Source organism: Bombyx mandarina, chromosome 11, assembly GCF_030267445.1.
Source record: "Bombyx mandarina strain Sakado chromosome 11, ASM3026744v2".
NCBI lineage: Eukaryota > Metazoa > Arthropoda > Insecta > Lepidoptera > Bombycidae > Bombyx > Bombyx mandarina.
The window spans coordinates 1473409-1488069 of NC_143218.1; the positions used below are offsets into that span (position 1 = coordinate 1473409).

The 14661-nt window shown below is 38.7% G+C and overlaps 2 protein-coding genes across 2 annotated transcripts; both read right to left on the reverse strand.

The window, feature by feature from the left end:
• Positions 1 to 478: 478 nt before the first annotated feature.
• Positions 479 to 1671, reverse strand: LOC114246649 (Cytochrome c oxidase subunit 8). Its single transcript, XM_028179292.2, has 2 exons — positions 1459 to 1671; positions 479 to 634 (listed from the first exon to the last, which is right to left on the reverse strand). The coding sequence occupies exons 1-2, from the start codon at positions 1570 to 1572 to the stop codon at positions 539 to 541; spliced, it is 210 nt and encodes a 69-aa protein (XP_028035093.2). The 5' UTR covers positions 1573 to 1671; the 3' UTR covers positions 479 to 538.
• Positions 1672 to 2343: 672 nt separating this feature from the next.
• rept (RuvB-like helicase 2 rept) lies at positions 2344 to 13274 on the reverse strand. The gene is made up of 12 exons (XM_028179222.2): positions 12840 to 13274; positions 12530 to 12716; positions 12115 to 12231; positions 11382 to 11463; positions 10341 to 10503; positions 9460 to 9556; positions 8364 to 8495; positions 5988 to 6100; positions 5101 to 5321; positions 4393 to 4531; positions 3427 to 3538; positions 2344 to 2801 (listed from the first exon to the last, which is right to left on the reverse strand). Exons 1-12 carry the CDS (start codon positions 12843 to 12845, stop codon positions 2767 to 2769), a joined length of 1404 nt encoding a protein of 467 aa, XP_028035023.1. The 5' UTR covers positions 12846 to 13274; the 3' UTR covers positions 2344 to 2766.
• Between the last annotated feature and the right edge of the window lie 1387 nt (positions 13275 to 14661).

Consider the following 14661-nt stretch of genomic DNA (forward strand, 5'->3'; position numbering starts at 1 on the left):
TGAGCTGACAACTGCTACATTCCATCACTTGCTACTTGAGTTGTGATTTTTGCTTAAAATTGGACACTTTTTGTACTCGTCTTTCTTACAAGAGTGATCTCCTTACCTCTACCCTCAACTATGAAAGATCACGTGCTTCCGTTTTTCCCAAAAAAAAAACTCAAGTTTTCTAAACTGAGCATAAAATAGTAAATAAGCATTGAATCAGTGTGTGATTCATAAATATAATTTAATTGACAAATAATTCTTTTTTATATGTTCCTTGTAGATTTTTGTCTTGGAATCTCTTGCCTAAAATCCTTACATCACAAATATGTTTAATAATATTTCTCCTTGATCACATAGATAATGCTTCAATGCATTAAAACCGTTTTTTTATATGTGGTAACATATCTACAATGCCCATCTAATTCTTACCTCAAACCTTCAATATTAAGTTAGAATATTATAATAAAATTACAAAATAAAACACAGTGGATTGATTTAAATTAACATTTTACTTAGAACATAATAGACTACATATTTTTTTGTGATCATTTTATTGCTTGTCGCGATAATGCTTGATGTTGACCAACACCCAGGCTGGGATGGCAGACCAGCCCACCACCATCAGGCTGGCGAGGAAGATCATCTCCTGCAAATCAAAATGATTGAAGCTGTACATCTCGGGACATAAGTTTGAAACTCATTTTCATAGCTATGGTAGTTTTAGGCAGAAATAGGCAAGTAATGACTGCAATCTACTTTTTAATCAGTTTAAATCTACTTTGATAGTAAATAAAAGCTTGGATTAATGATAACAAGACTAATTCGAATCGAAACAAAGATTTAATTATTTTTTTATTGTCTTTGAAGGTAGATACGGATACGGCCCATCTGATGGTAAGTGGTCACCGTCGCTCATGGACGTCAGCAATGCCAGGGGCAGAGCCAAGCCGCTGTCTACCATTAAGTACTTTCCGCAAGCCTAGTTTGAAAAAGGACATGTCATGGCACTCGGACAATAACGTGGAAGGGAGTTCATTCCAAATCCAGATGGTTAAATGAATAAAAAACTTGATCAAAACTGCAATTTAAAACAAATAGATAATTGCATTGAATATCAAAGTTAGTGAAAACAAATAGGTACATAATATTTAGAATATCTTTAGATCGCAGAAAAGCAAGCAGTAAGTACATTTAACGTTATTTGACTTTCTTAATTCAAGAAGGATACTACTAATTTTTATTCGAAAAAGACATCTTGCATTAATGGCATAGGTAAATACATTTTTCGAGTTTTTTTTTTTTATCTAGCATAACCTAAAATTTGTAATTACGTAATGAAAGTTTTCGAACCTATCAATTTAGAATTTTTATTTTAATGTGTTAATTTTCTTTTATTTGCTATATCTTTATAAGCAAACAAAAAGCTTAGATAAATAATTAATTGTAATATATGACGACTTTGGTACGTACACCTCTGGAAACCTTGTTTCTTGGCGGAGTGCAGATAACGCTCATGTTCCTTTGTTGGGCGACATTCTTAAAGATTTGGTTGTTAGCGCGAAGTAAATTTCTAATTCCAAACATTTTGTTTTAGTATAATTATTTTTCGAAGTGTAGTCTCAAATTTTTTTATGTAAAATTGACAATGAAAATCAATTAACTAGTGATTTAGAGATGTCGGTATTGCATTGGATTTGGCAGCTGATAGCTGCTTAGTCGATTAATCGACTAAAAATCGATTTAGTTTCATCAACAAATTCCTATATTTTTTATTATCTATCTCTTATTCTCACTCTCACTTTGTACTCGCCATAGCTTATATTAGAAATATTCCACTATACGTATAGTATATATAGTACTACATATAGTACTGGAAAAATTTGGGATCCAGCGTGATTACGAATCAAAATTATCCACTTCCGGATACAATATTAAGTTCAGTAGGTAGGTACCTATAAATTCTCCAAATTTTATATATGTGCATTGCTATTACCAGTGCGTATAAGTATTTCTAGTACTATACCAAGAATTTACACATCGTATATACCGTACCGTACAATAGGTTTCTCAGTAAACCTATCTTCATGTTACATCACCACAAACAATCAGTCGATTGAAACAATGAAATTGAAAAATAATAATATTACCCGTAGCACCCTATTTACCCTTTGTATTACTGTTCTCAACTTTTCCTCAATTTTAAAAAAAACATTCTGCGAGTTGTATAATCGCCTTCAATATACAAGTCAATGTATTGATGACCGCAATATACAATATTATGGTGTAGCATCCAAAATCACTATATTCAAATATACTGTTTTCTTTATCATTTTTTCGAGAAATAAAACACAAATATACACTTGTATTTCTTTATTATCAAATTAAAAAACTAACAAATCGTTTTAAAGCCATATTTGCTCTTGAAACATATTATTATCTATCTGTATCGTAGGTCAAAATTCTAACCATTCTTTATGGTGTAGTTGCTTTCATATTATTTAAAACATTACTTTTTTTGTCAAGCAACTTTTTATAAGTTTGGCAATACAGAACCCTACCACAGAAATGATGTAGATTTGTTTCTCTTCAATGTAGTTGTGGAAGCAATGAAGAACGTTGTATTGCAAGACTTAAAGAAACATGAGTTTATGGTATAAAAATATTTCTCGACCAACCAATAGTAGGTTTAAGTAAAAACCTCAGTGCTTCATAGAAATAATAAATTTTACGCAAAGTAAAACTGAACAGTGTCATTTGTAAAAAGATGTTTTCATTCTTTTACTGAGATACTTCCATCATCACTTGCGATGCATCTGAAAATAAATTTTATTAGTTTGCATTGTCATGTATTACTATTTTTAAGTATTTGTTTTTAGGTCACAGTCGAGAAAAAAGTCTTTTGACAAATTTTCATACACAGTGTTGCCAACCTATGTATTAAAAAACTACCTTCTTCTCGAATCGGTCGCTTACTACTATGCATTGTGATGCGCTAGCACACGGCATATTCTTGTGATCTGTAGCTACTTATAGTGAAGTATGTCGTATCGTATCCAGATTGTACGACATTTAATTCTGATAACTCAAATTTTCAGGCTCCGAAACCTGGATCATTTCCCATCCACCTTGCCCGCCACTGTGAGTCTCTCAAAGTTATCATAGTTTTTTCTGGCTATATGACTAATTTACTAAAACACTATATATAGGCATTTGGTGGATATATATAAAATATTGATTTACAATAGATTTAGCTCCTTCTTATTATGTTTGTAATAGTCCGAATAAGATTTTTTTCTAGTAAATGGGCAAACGAACTCCATGACAGAAACCAGTCTGCCATTTTTTTGGGAAAATAAAAGTTTCCCCGAAAAATCGGGTAATTAATGGAACAACACAATTTTCGTTCCCCGAGTTTTTAGTAGAATTTCAAACACGTACCGCCGGAACCATCGTTAAACATAAACTCGTCCTGGTACTCCTTCAAAAACTGCTCGGAACGATGCTCGTCCAAGAACAGCGAGTAGACCTTTTTCACGTCTTCCATGCTGACCTAGTATTTAGGAACAATACAATACATCCCTCAACATTAGAATGTAAGTATAACATTACTTTAGAATTAATTTAAAAACACGACTGCGTTAATAATACTAACTAACAACAATAGCGATAAACAAGATAAATTGCTTTTAAATTCGGGCAGGTAATAACAAACAAACCTAAAATATATTTGTAATTCAAACATAAGATCTTGATCTGATCGCTACCAAGCTTTACTGAATTATTGCACTAATCCGAAATATTTCATCGAAATCTGACTATCCGTTTCTCCGGACGACATCCACACATCAACTTTTATATACATTAACTGGTGCCCGGTGCGCTACGCTTCTACCATACATATCAAAATTTCAAACCAATTCGGCTTAAAGGTTCAAACCGTTCAAAAAAGGTTCAAAAGATAACAATAAAAACGGACAGCGCCATCTATCCGCCACTAACATAACTATGTCTGTCGGAGCGGTCAAGTCGTCCTTTATATAAGTACAAAGTATCATATCTATTTGACTAACCTTTATAGAGTTTCTTTTTTATCCTACCTAGCTGAGAGCCTTGAGAGGCTATTTCAGCGTAGCCTTAACTAGTAGGTGAGCTCACGGGCCTCAAACCTGACGACGTTGCTAACACGAACCCTAGTAAGAGCCGTGCTTCGCAGAATCTACCACCGGATCGGAAACGCGACCCACTGAGATAATCCGGCGAGAAACTCAGTGAGCTATGCCTGAGGGTTAGTTTTATATGAACATACACAACACGTACACACACACACACATAAAATCACTTGTATTACTAATTTCTGTCTAATTCCCCCCCCCCCCCACGGATGCCTCAAGAACCGGTTCTAACCTCAGCCGCCTTCCGTCTCTTGGCGACGAGCGAAGCCGTAGTGATCAGCTGTATGGCATAACGCAATGACGTTTCCGTGGCGACCCGCGTCAGAACTGTCAAAGCGTCGGCTGACATCTGACAGTCCTCTTCTTCGCAACTGTCAAGGGAAAAACTAGAGATGTAGAAGCAATTAATGAGATTAATGTAGGTAACCTAATGGATGAAACATTTGATTTATTTATTACACTTCATGTATTCATCTATATTACTGGACTTAATACATAAGGCTTTATCTACCAGTCAACCAAAAGTTGTGCAGATTAATTAATGGTGGGTGCATTGAAATATTAAAATAAACCCAATAATAAATACACACTATAAAGTGTTAATATAATATGTATAGTTTTTTTTTATTGCTTAGATGTGTGGACATGCTCACAGCCCACCTGGTGTTATGTGCCTACCTGTGCTGGCTCAAAGAAACATATTTTCACATATACTACGTAGGTACCACCGTCCTACCTATTTCTACCGTGAAGCAGTAATGCGTTTCGGTTTGAAAGGCTGGGCAGCCGTTGTAACTATACTGAGACCTCAGAACTTATATCTCAAAGGTGGGTGACGCATTTACATTGTAGATGTCTATGGGCTCCAGTAACTACCTAATACCAGGTGGGCTGTGAGCTCGTCCAGCCATATAAGCAATAAAAAAAATATAGAACTCACCGTATATTGAGTATGTCCTTGAGCTCGCTCTGGGAGTACGGCGAGGTAGCCACGATAATCATCCGGTCGAGCAGGTCCAGCGGTATGCCGTGCGGGCTGCGGTAAGTGGTCCCCCGTATCCGGGTGATCCCTCGATTCGTCGCCATGATCACGATGGGTGCGGTCTCCGATTCCAGCGCTCGATTGAGGAACGAGAAGCACTCAATGTCCAGCATGTGAGCCTGGTGAGTTTGAAATAACAGTTTCGATAGAGCCCGTGGACAGCACCACGGAAACCCAACTGTTTCTCTACATGAGGTCTCAATTGAACAGCAGAACGTCCATTGATCAGCGATAGAACTAAGCTGGGTTAAGTTATCATCGGAATCCCCCCTACCTTGCCCGGGTCTGGCTCGAACAAGAGTATCATCTCGGCATGAGCTTTATCAATTTTTTACTGGTGGTAGGAAATCGAGTCCGCGCGGGTAGGTACCACTTCTCTACCTATTTCTGCCGTGAAGCAGTAATGTGTTTCGGTATGAAGGGCAGCCGTTGTACTGTTCAAAATAAGACCTAAGAACTTATGTCTTAAAGTAACTGTAGGTGATGGTTTTTAACTTTTTTTTAATTGCTTAGATGGGTGGACGAGCTCACAGCCCACCTAGTGTTAAGTGTTTACTGAAGCCCATAGACATCTACAACGTAAATGCGCCACCCACCTTGAGATTTAAGTTCAAGTGAAGTCTCAAGTATAGTTACAAGGGCTGCCCCACCCTCTAGTTTCAGATATCTATGAGCTCAGACAGCCACCAGGTGGGCCGTAAGCTCGTCAACCCATCTAAGCAATAACAACTTTATCCCCTCATAAAAATCACCACCTGTTCTATGTTAGACAGAAAAAATATTACCTCATCGATGAATAGCACCCCCGGAATCATTTCCGCTTTCCCCTCCTCTCTCCACTCAGCCACCTTACTGTTAATCTGCTCCCGAATCTCAGATTTAATCTCGCCCGTGTCACCTGAGAACACAAAGTCGGTCCGTGGACATCAAAACCTTGGAGGTTTGGGGTCCGGCTAGTTTAGAGACCTTATCACTTGACCAGGTCGAATAACAGACTCTAGAGCTCCAGCCAGGTACTGAAGGAGTAGGAGTGGGTGATATAAATCGTATATAGATTCAATATCTATATATCGCAGCAATATCGTTGAATCCGATATCGCCCCGCACGAAATCTATATATCGATATCAGCCGATACACGATATTGCTCGATGTGATGCGCATCGCCATATCGGACCGATTCGTGAATCGAAATCTATATTTCGATATCAGCCGATACACGATATTGCTCGATGTGATGCGCATCGGCATATCGTACCGATTCGTTAATATCAGCAATATTCGTTTGGTTCGTATCGAATCGGCCAGAGTGAGTGAGCGCACGATAGGGATATCATGTGATGAATGAAACAGAAACAGGCATTATCCATACAATTGTAAACCTTATATTTAAGTCCATATGTCTGTAGATTATTCTTAGCGTATCAGCAGGATACAATTAAGGAAAGAAGTTTCAACTTTCGACCCTAACTTGAATGCAGTATAGCCTACTTGCATCGTTGAATTTAATTTCACGCGCTTTGACCTTGAACTAGAATTTTTGGACAAGTGTTTATAAATACTTAAAAGTTTTTTGTGTTTGATTTTTAAAGTACACATTTTTCTATTTTTAATTGAATCCAAATAATTGAGTTTATTTCTTGTGTTTGTATTAAACTTTTGAAATCCCTTTTGGTATTTCTCTTTTGGTATATTTTGTAATTTTAAATTAAGACACAAATTACTAAAAACTGAAAATAATGTAGCCAGTCCTAAGCCTGGTAAAAGCATGAAGGAAATTTTTTTTTATATTTTTATTTTCATGTTCTTTTTATTACTTTAAGATCATATTATAAATTGATATCAGAAAACCAACCGTATAACGTTGACTTAAATCTATATCTACTACGATATTATATCAGCGTATCGTTTCAAATCTCAAATATCATGAATCGAGAAAATCTACTAGCATCCATCAATATATAGATTCAGAAAATATATAGATTCAATATCCGATATTGATCCTCGATATATAGATACGATTCGATACGCGGCAAAACCGATATTACCCACTCCTATGAAGGAGTGCTGATCTGGAGATCTGACAGTTCAAGGATTTATCCTTCGAGTACATCTATTGGATCAGATCGGCAGGACCCAGCGAGAGACTCAGTTGTCTGATGCTACGGTCTAAGACTGAATCCTTTATGTCTCTAAGGGTAAGGACAAAGGGAACATCTTCCACCGAGCAGGATTGATGCGTCTTACGATGTTCCGCCATCTCTCCCTGCTCGAGGTCATTCTACTGCACTCATTTAGGGAACCTCCCACTGCAGTTTTAATTTGGGCGTTCCACCACATTGGTGACCTCTGGAACTTGTATATACGCACATATATATTGAAAATGTCGTTATCGAGATTCAGGCATTAATCAGATAGCTACGGATCATTAAGACAGGGGTTCGCAAGCATATTTTGTCTATTGCCCACTTTGAGAATAAATTATTTTTAACGCCCCCATTTTTTCAACTACTTAAAAACCACTATAGCGAGAGCTCAGTCGGTATCTAAGGGTATCCTAGATGAAATTACTAATCGCCTCCCAAGCCTCTACACAACGCCCCCCATTTTTTTATCTGGGTCTCTTACCGCCCCCCTTTAGGCCTGCAGCACCCAAAAGGGGGCGTTATCGCCCACTTTGAGAAAGGCTGATTTAAGAGATGTATGTCTCATTACCTTTTGCTCTAGATCAGGGGTGGGCAAATATTTTGATAGTCGGGCCACATTGCAGATGAAAAATTGACCTCGGGCCAAACAGTCTTTTTTCTAATTTTATATTGTGCGACTATTATTATACATACTGTAATAATTGTTCAATTATCATAATTATATTTTCGAATAGGAGGCGCTGAATAGAGTGGTTGTCCGGGAGAAAATTTTGGCTCCCACCGGCCCTGATAGTATGTATCAGTATTGCTTAATATTTTATCTAAAAAAATTTATGCACCATTTTTAATAATAATATATGTATATAATGCTTCACGGGCCAGACAAAATTCTACCGCCGCCATTTGCCCAGGCCTGCTCTAGATAGTTTATTAGATAGCATTAAGAGGTATTCGGACAACTGCTCCACCCTTCAACTTAGAAGGCAGTCCTGCCGGTTCAATGCGCGCAGACTCACCTGAGAACAGTGCCAGGAAGCCGTGTGTCCTGGAGTTGATGACGTCCACCTCGTGCAGCGTCACCGTGTGCACCACCTCCTTGCGCTTCTGCAGCTCACCCTCGGGACACTGGACGAATCTGGCCTGCTGACCTGATGTATACAAATAATAATGTCATATACTATTTACTATTGTTACTCACTGGGGGTCGGGATAAAAAAAACTTCCACCGAAGAACTAAATTAAAGCTCTTTTAAGCACTTAGGATTCTTAAGGAACTGCTTCGCTTCGAGTAGATCCGATTAATAACTGCCTCCGTGTTTTTTTTTTCCTACCTAAGCTGAGCAGCTTGAGAGGCTATATCAGCGTAACCTTAACTAGTAGGTGAGCTTACGGGGCTCAAACCTGACGACGTTGCTAACACGAACCCTAGCAAGAGCCGTGCTTCGCAGAATCTACCACCGGATCGGAAACGCGACCCACTCAAAAGATCCGACGAGAACCTCAGTGGGATTATGTCTGTGATTTAATTTACTCTTCGAGCCCTTCGTCGCGAGCGATGGTGAACGGTGCTTGAGGTACCTAAAAGCACCGTTAATGGATCGGGAGGATCTGTAATGACGTGTTTAGGGTGACAACATCTCTACAACTATCGAAAACATTCCTGATGGGATCAGTCGTTTTGATAAGTGTTTCCGCAATTTGATAATAGATGGAGTTATACTTCTCGATCATTCTCGATTTTACTATTTCTTTTAATGTTCATTTTTGCTATTCGACGATAGATTGAGTTTTTATTATCGGAGTAATAAGAACCTTAGTACAAGTGAAGATTTTCAAGTCGATCAAACATCTTAATAAATTTGAAAGAATCCGTTACATACAATTGATTTGTCAGATTTTTTTTTTTTTGTGCAGTCATTTTACTATAGGCAGACGAGCATACGGCCTACTTGATGGGAAGCAGTTACCGTCACTCATGGACGTGAGCAATGTCAGGAGCAGAGCCAAGTCGCTGCCTACCGTATATCTAGTCTTTGTTTAAAGATAGGCTATGTCCAAATCATCACTTTCACATTGTCTTCGAGACACTGAAAATTCAATATAGCTGCTCACCGGTAGCATCATAGTCTCTGGCTCTGGCAAAACTCCTGCCGAGCTTGTTTATTTTGCCTGTCGCCTTGTCTATGGTGATCACATCTCCGGCTTGAACCTGTCAACAAGAAAATCGTTCAGCAACTAGTTGGGACCTAGGTAGCTAGAGTCTAGTCAGCAAGTATGTGGCTTATTTGGTATTAAATAGTTATTGGAGCTCATGGACATCAACAATGTGCATGCACCCAGAGACATGAGACAGTACTAGAAGCATAAATATGCAATGTGGTGGTACCTACCACAGGTTGAGGTTACTTGAACTAGGTGAACTAGGTTATATATTATATTATATACTATAACGAATACAGCTAAATCGGTCAAGCAGTTTTTGATCCACTGAGTTTTTCACTGGTAGTAGGACCTCTTGGGAGTCCGCACGAGTAGGTACCACCACCCCGCCTATTTCCGCCGTGAAGCAGTAATGCGTTTCGGTTCGAAAGGGTGGGGTAGCCGTTGTAACTATACTGAGATCTTAGAACTTATATCTCGAGGTGGGTGGCGCATTTACGTTGTAGACGTCTATGGGCTCCAGTAACCACTTAATACCAGGTGGGCTGTGAGCTCGTCCACCCAACTAAGCAATAAAAAAAAAAAAAAATTTCAGTGGGTCGCGATTTCGATCCGATGGTAGATTCTGCGAAGCACTGCTCTTGCTAAGATTAGTGTTAGAGTCCCGTGAGCTCACCTACTTGTTAGGTTACGATGACATAGCCTCTCAACGTTACCAGAGTAGGTAGGAAAAAAAAGTATTCTGACCGTCTCTCTGCTGAGCAATATTACCAGCTAAGTGGAAGATCTTCGCTTTGTCGATAAACCTTCCAGAGTACCTTATTATATCAGACCTTCTCTTTAAGCAGTGAGTCAATCATTTTGGCTCCCATGTCGTAGTTCGTCTCCATGTCGGTGGTCTTGAGGGTGAGCCGGCCGACCCTGGCGCCGCCGCCCCCCGCCGCGCGCTCCACCACCACCTCGACGACCTCCCCTTCAATTATTTCAGATTCCTCCCTGTGATTACGAATAATAAAATATCAATAAGGCAACGTTGGTACAAAAATATCGAATCATATCGAAGGGTGAAAGTGGTCCAGCGGTCATCGTTCTTCAGCCCACTGAGTTTCTCGCCGGATCATCTCAGTGTGTAGCGATCCGGTGGTAGATTCTGAGAAGCACGGCTAGGGTTGCTAGGGTTCGTGTTAGCAACGTCATCACGTTTGAGCCCTGTGAGTTAACCTACTCGCCCGGTGACGCTGACATAACCTCTCAAAGCTATCAGATAAGGTAGGAAAGAAAAACACACACACACATTAAAAGGACGTAAAGTCTAAACGACGTAACTAACTTTGAACGTCATTCTCAAGCAATAATGCGTTTCGCTTTGAAGGGTGGGACCAGCCGTTGTACTAAAGAACTCACGTCTCAAGATGGCAATTACGTCAATGATGTCTACGGGCCTCCTTGGGCCGTGAGTATATTTACCCGTTTCAACGATGAAAAAATGAAATAAAAACTATAAAAAAGTAATTTTGAATATACATACAATTATTCACATAGATTAAAGACATGAGTGGATGAAGGAGTTAAGTACAATTTTTAAGATTTTTTTAGTTTTTACATTGGATGAAGGTGTTATGTGCCTATAAACCATATTAGATCTTAAAACGCCAGGTTTAAAGGTTATATTTAGAATTTTGAGTAAGTTGTGTACAAAGAAAAAGTACAAGTAAGAAACGTTTTCTCAAAATTAACAAATTGTATCACATCCCCCTCATCCACTTATGTTTTCATGTATTACATGTTTACAATGTACCATACAAATTCTTAGTTAGTGCATTAGTAGTAGTAGTTAGCGGTATGTATAATGAACAATATAAAATTTTACTTACTTAATTCTAATACCTATAGACTTCCTGATGGCCTGCGTTAGAGCCTCAGTTTTACTCATTTCCAAAGAGAATATCTCCGAACCTGTCAAAGGGAAAACAATATAAATTTATTTCAATAAAATTAAATAGATATTTTTTACTCTACCCATTTGCTAGTTTCCTACGGAACTATTCAGCTGCACCCGGACGGATTATGAGCTCATTGGCTCAGTCTGAGAGAATTTGCTAATAAGCAAGCAAGTATGGCCTAGCTAATGGATGGGAATCGCGATCAGCTAAGATCGGATGAGAAACTCACTGGGTTGTGTTTATGGATATATAAAAGTGAGAAACTAGGAGATATTCATTGATGAGTGTCTTTCTAAGCTAACCATAAGTAACTTGAATCTCATGAAGATAGCTGAAACCAAAGTTGATCATGGTGGTAACAAAAATATCTAATTTACAGCAGAAGTCATCCACACTTGCAAATTGATTTATTAAGGAACAATTAACATGGTACCAAACAAATTATTTGGTTTGATTTATTTATCAATGCTCTAATGCAAACACTAATTTTAGAATTATCAATGAAATGTAAAAAACAAGTGTGCATTGAATTATGTATTTAGAACGTAATGCAGCTTAAATTTAGGGCAAATAAACTAACGAAATAGATTCAGGACTAAAAAAGATGTAAAAGTTGTATTAAAAAAATAAAAATAAAAAAAGACAGCTGAATTGTTTAACTCACCGGCCATGCTCGTAAATGGTGTGTCCGGTCCCAGAGCTTGTGCTAGTCCCATAGCAATGGCAGTCTTCCCTGTACCAGGCTGACCGGCCAATAACACTGCTCGTCCCGCTATCTTACCTATAAATAAAATATTGTAGATGTATGTGATCTAAATTCACCTGTTGACCCGCCTGGGCTTAACTGGCGCCCACGAGGTTCCACTCAGTTTTTTATTACTCTACAGTGCTTATCTAAACAAATTAGTGGAGTGATGAAAGAATATAACAAAAGGACATAACAGTACCATAAAAAACGAATTCATAAACATAACTTTTTAGCTCCAAAGCTGCAATGTTAAATTAAAAAAAAAAAAATTTGAAAATTTCTGGTTACCTAGCAACTGTATTGTTTGATCAAAAAGTTTCCTTTAGGTTACCTTCTCGAATCATCTGTAGGATGACTCCGGCGGCCTTCCTTGCCATCTTTTGGCCGACCATGCCCTGCGAAACTTGTCTTGGCTCCAAAGAGTCATCTAATCCCAGTCCTCTAATGTGGGAGTGCGCGCCAATTCTTTCGATGCGCGTTATAGAACGCACTTCTTGTACTTGCGCCGCTGCTATTGACTAAAAGATACAATGAGGTTTTTTTTTATTCTGTAGGAAAATCCAACTTTATAATTTTCGAGGTTATGATTTCGGTTTAAATACATACTATTTACGAATTATACATAAAGCTCAGATACTTACAGCCATTTTCGTGGTATTTTAAACACTAGTGAGGTAGTTTTAATACTAATTAACTATGTTTTAAATGTAATTTTCACAAAAACAAACGCGGCAATCTTGCGTGTTTGTTCTCCAAACAAATTTAACAAAACAGATTATGCTACATTGATGACATGACACTGACATTTGATTCGTCGTATACACTCTATAACACTTCGATGGTCGCGACTAGACTTGCGCAAAACATCACTTGCTAATGTAATGTGATATGACATCACTTTTACAGACAGGTGATATTACTCGAAAACATTACACATCACTCTTAACATTACTCGGTGCGTTCAATAGATACTGTGACGACGAATACATTGTATCTATACACCCGAATCATTACTTAAGTGATGTGTTCATACACATCACTTAAGTAATGATTCAAACCGCGTAGAAAGTTTAGGCATTATACTTGACGCATGCGCAGTACACATATTTTGCATACATTTATTCAACTAATAAAAATAGTAAATTAAACAAAAAACGAGTAATTTCGAAAGAGAACAAACGTGTTTTGTATAAGAACAATCGAAAATGAATATTTACGAGTCATTAAGGATGAAAAAATATTAAAAATTGCATTAGAGGGGCTAACTTGCAGGTATATTTTTAAATATTTTTTTTAAATAAATAAATGCAGAACAAACAATTATTAACAGTGAACAATCATGAACAAATGATGAACAAACGAATTAATAGAAAATAAGTATAAAATAGGAAAAAACATTTTTTTTGAGGGGCTAACTTCATTCACCTTATGTTTCGACGTTAGAATAGTTTTTTAGTTAGTTCGACGTGTCACCTAACCCATGCGTTAGCCCACTGAGTTTCTTGGCGAATCTTCTCAGCGGGTTGCGATTCCGATCTGGTAATAGATTCATTCGTAAAGCAGCTGCTTTTGGGTTGTTAGGTCTCCTTTGAAAAAAAAAAAAGAATATACGACGAAAGGAAAGATCTTCCACCGAGCGGGTGATATTGCTCGGTAGACCGACGGTCCGAATGTTGTTGTTCGGAACTTGTATATATGCGCTTTATCTTGAAAATGTCGTAAGCGAGATTCAGGCATCTGTCAATTATCTTGCGTTGTATGATGGCTACCCGCCACATCACTCCCCTCCGAGACTGGAGGTCGTGTCATTTTTAGTTAGCGTTGTCCGTGCTGAGATTAGCTTGCAAGGGCCAGTGCTGCTCGAAGCCTGCGGTGAGTCGAGACTGAGCTTGAATGCTGCGTGCGCGTCGCCAGTGCTGCTCGAAGTTTGCAGTGAGTCGAAACTGAGCTGAATGCTGCGCGTGTATCGTGCGTAGTCCATGTGATACAGAGCTGCCACGCCGGAGATGTGTGACCCCAAGCGTTGATGATCCGGTCGTGGGCTGCGATGAACTGTAGTGGCGTGATGAGGCAGTGAAGTTGCTTGCCGTAGGACCAGGAAGCGCGGTGAGTCGGCTGCGATGGTCCTGTTGAGGCTGCGATACTGGCTTGCTGTGGGACGACTGTCAATGACGTGCTTTTATCTGCGAGAATGCGGGGATTGTGGTAGCCGAAGTTCTTAATGCGCTGATGATGAATCAGAAGGTTGCGTGTTCACATCACGTCGCAGGTCACCAGTTTGGAGAATATACGACGAAAGGAAAGATCTTCCACCGAGCTGGTGATATTGCTCGGTAGACCGACGGTCCGAATGTTGTTGATCGGAACTTGTATATATGCAAGCTTATCTTGAAAATGTCGTAAGCGAGATTCAGGCATCTGTCAATTATCTTGCGTTGTATGATGGCTACCCGCCACAAGATT

Excerpts from the sequence above, each read along its gene's own strand:
- LOC114246649 (XM_028179292.2), bottom strand. The coding sequence starts at position 1,572 with ATGTTTGGAATTAGAAATTTACTTCGCGCTAACAACCAAATCTTTAAG. Across the intron at positions 635-1,458 it reads GAAACAAGGTTTCCAGAGGT|GAGATGATCTTCCTCGCCAG; the intron begins GTACGTACCAAA and ends TTTGATTTGCAG.
- rept (XM_028179222.2), bottom strand. Across the intron at positions 10,504-11,381 it reads TCTATAGGTATTAGAATTAA|GGAGGAATCTGAAATAATTG; the intron begins GTAAGTAAAATT and ends TCGTAATCACAG. Across the intron at positions 6,101-8,363 it reads CTTCCTGGCACTGTTCTCAG|GTGACACGGGCGAGATTAAA; the intron begins GTGAGTCTGCGC and ends TTGTGTTCTCAG.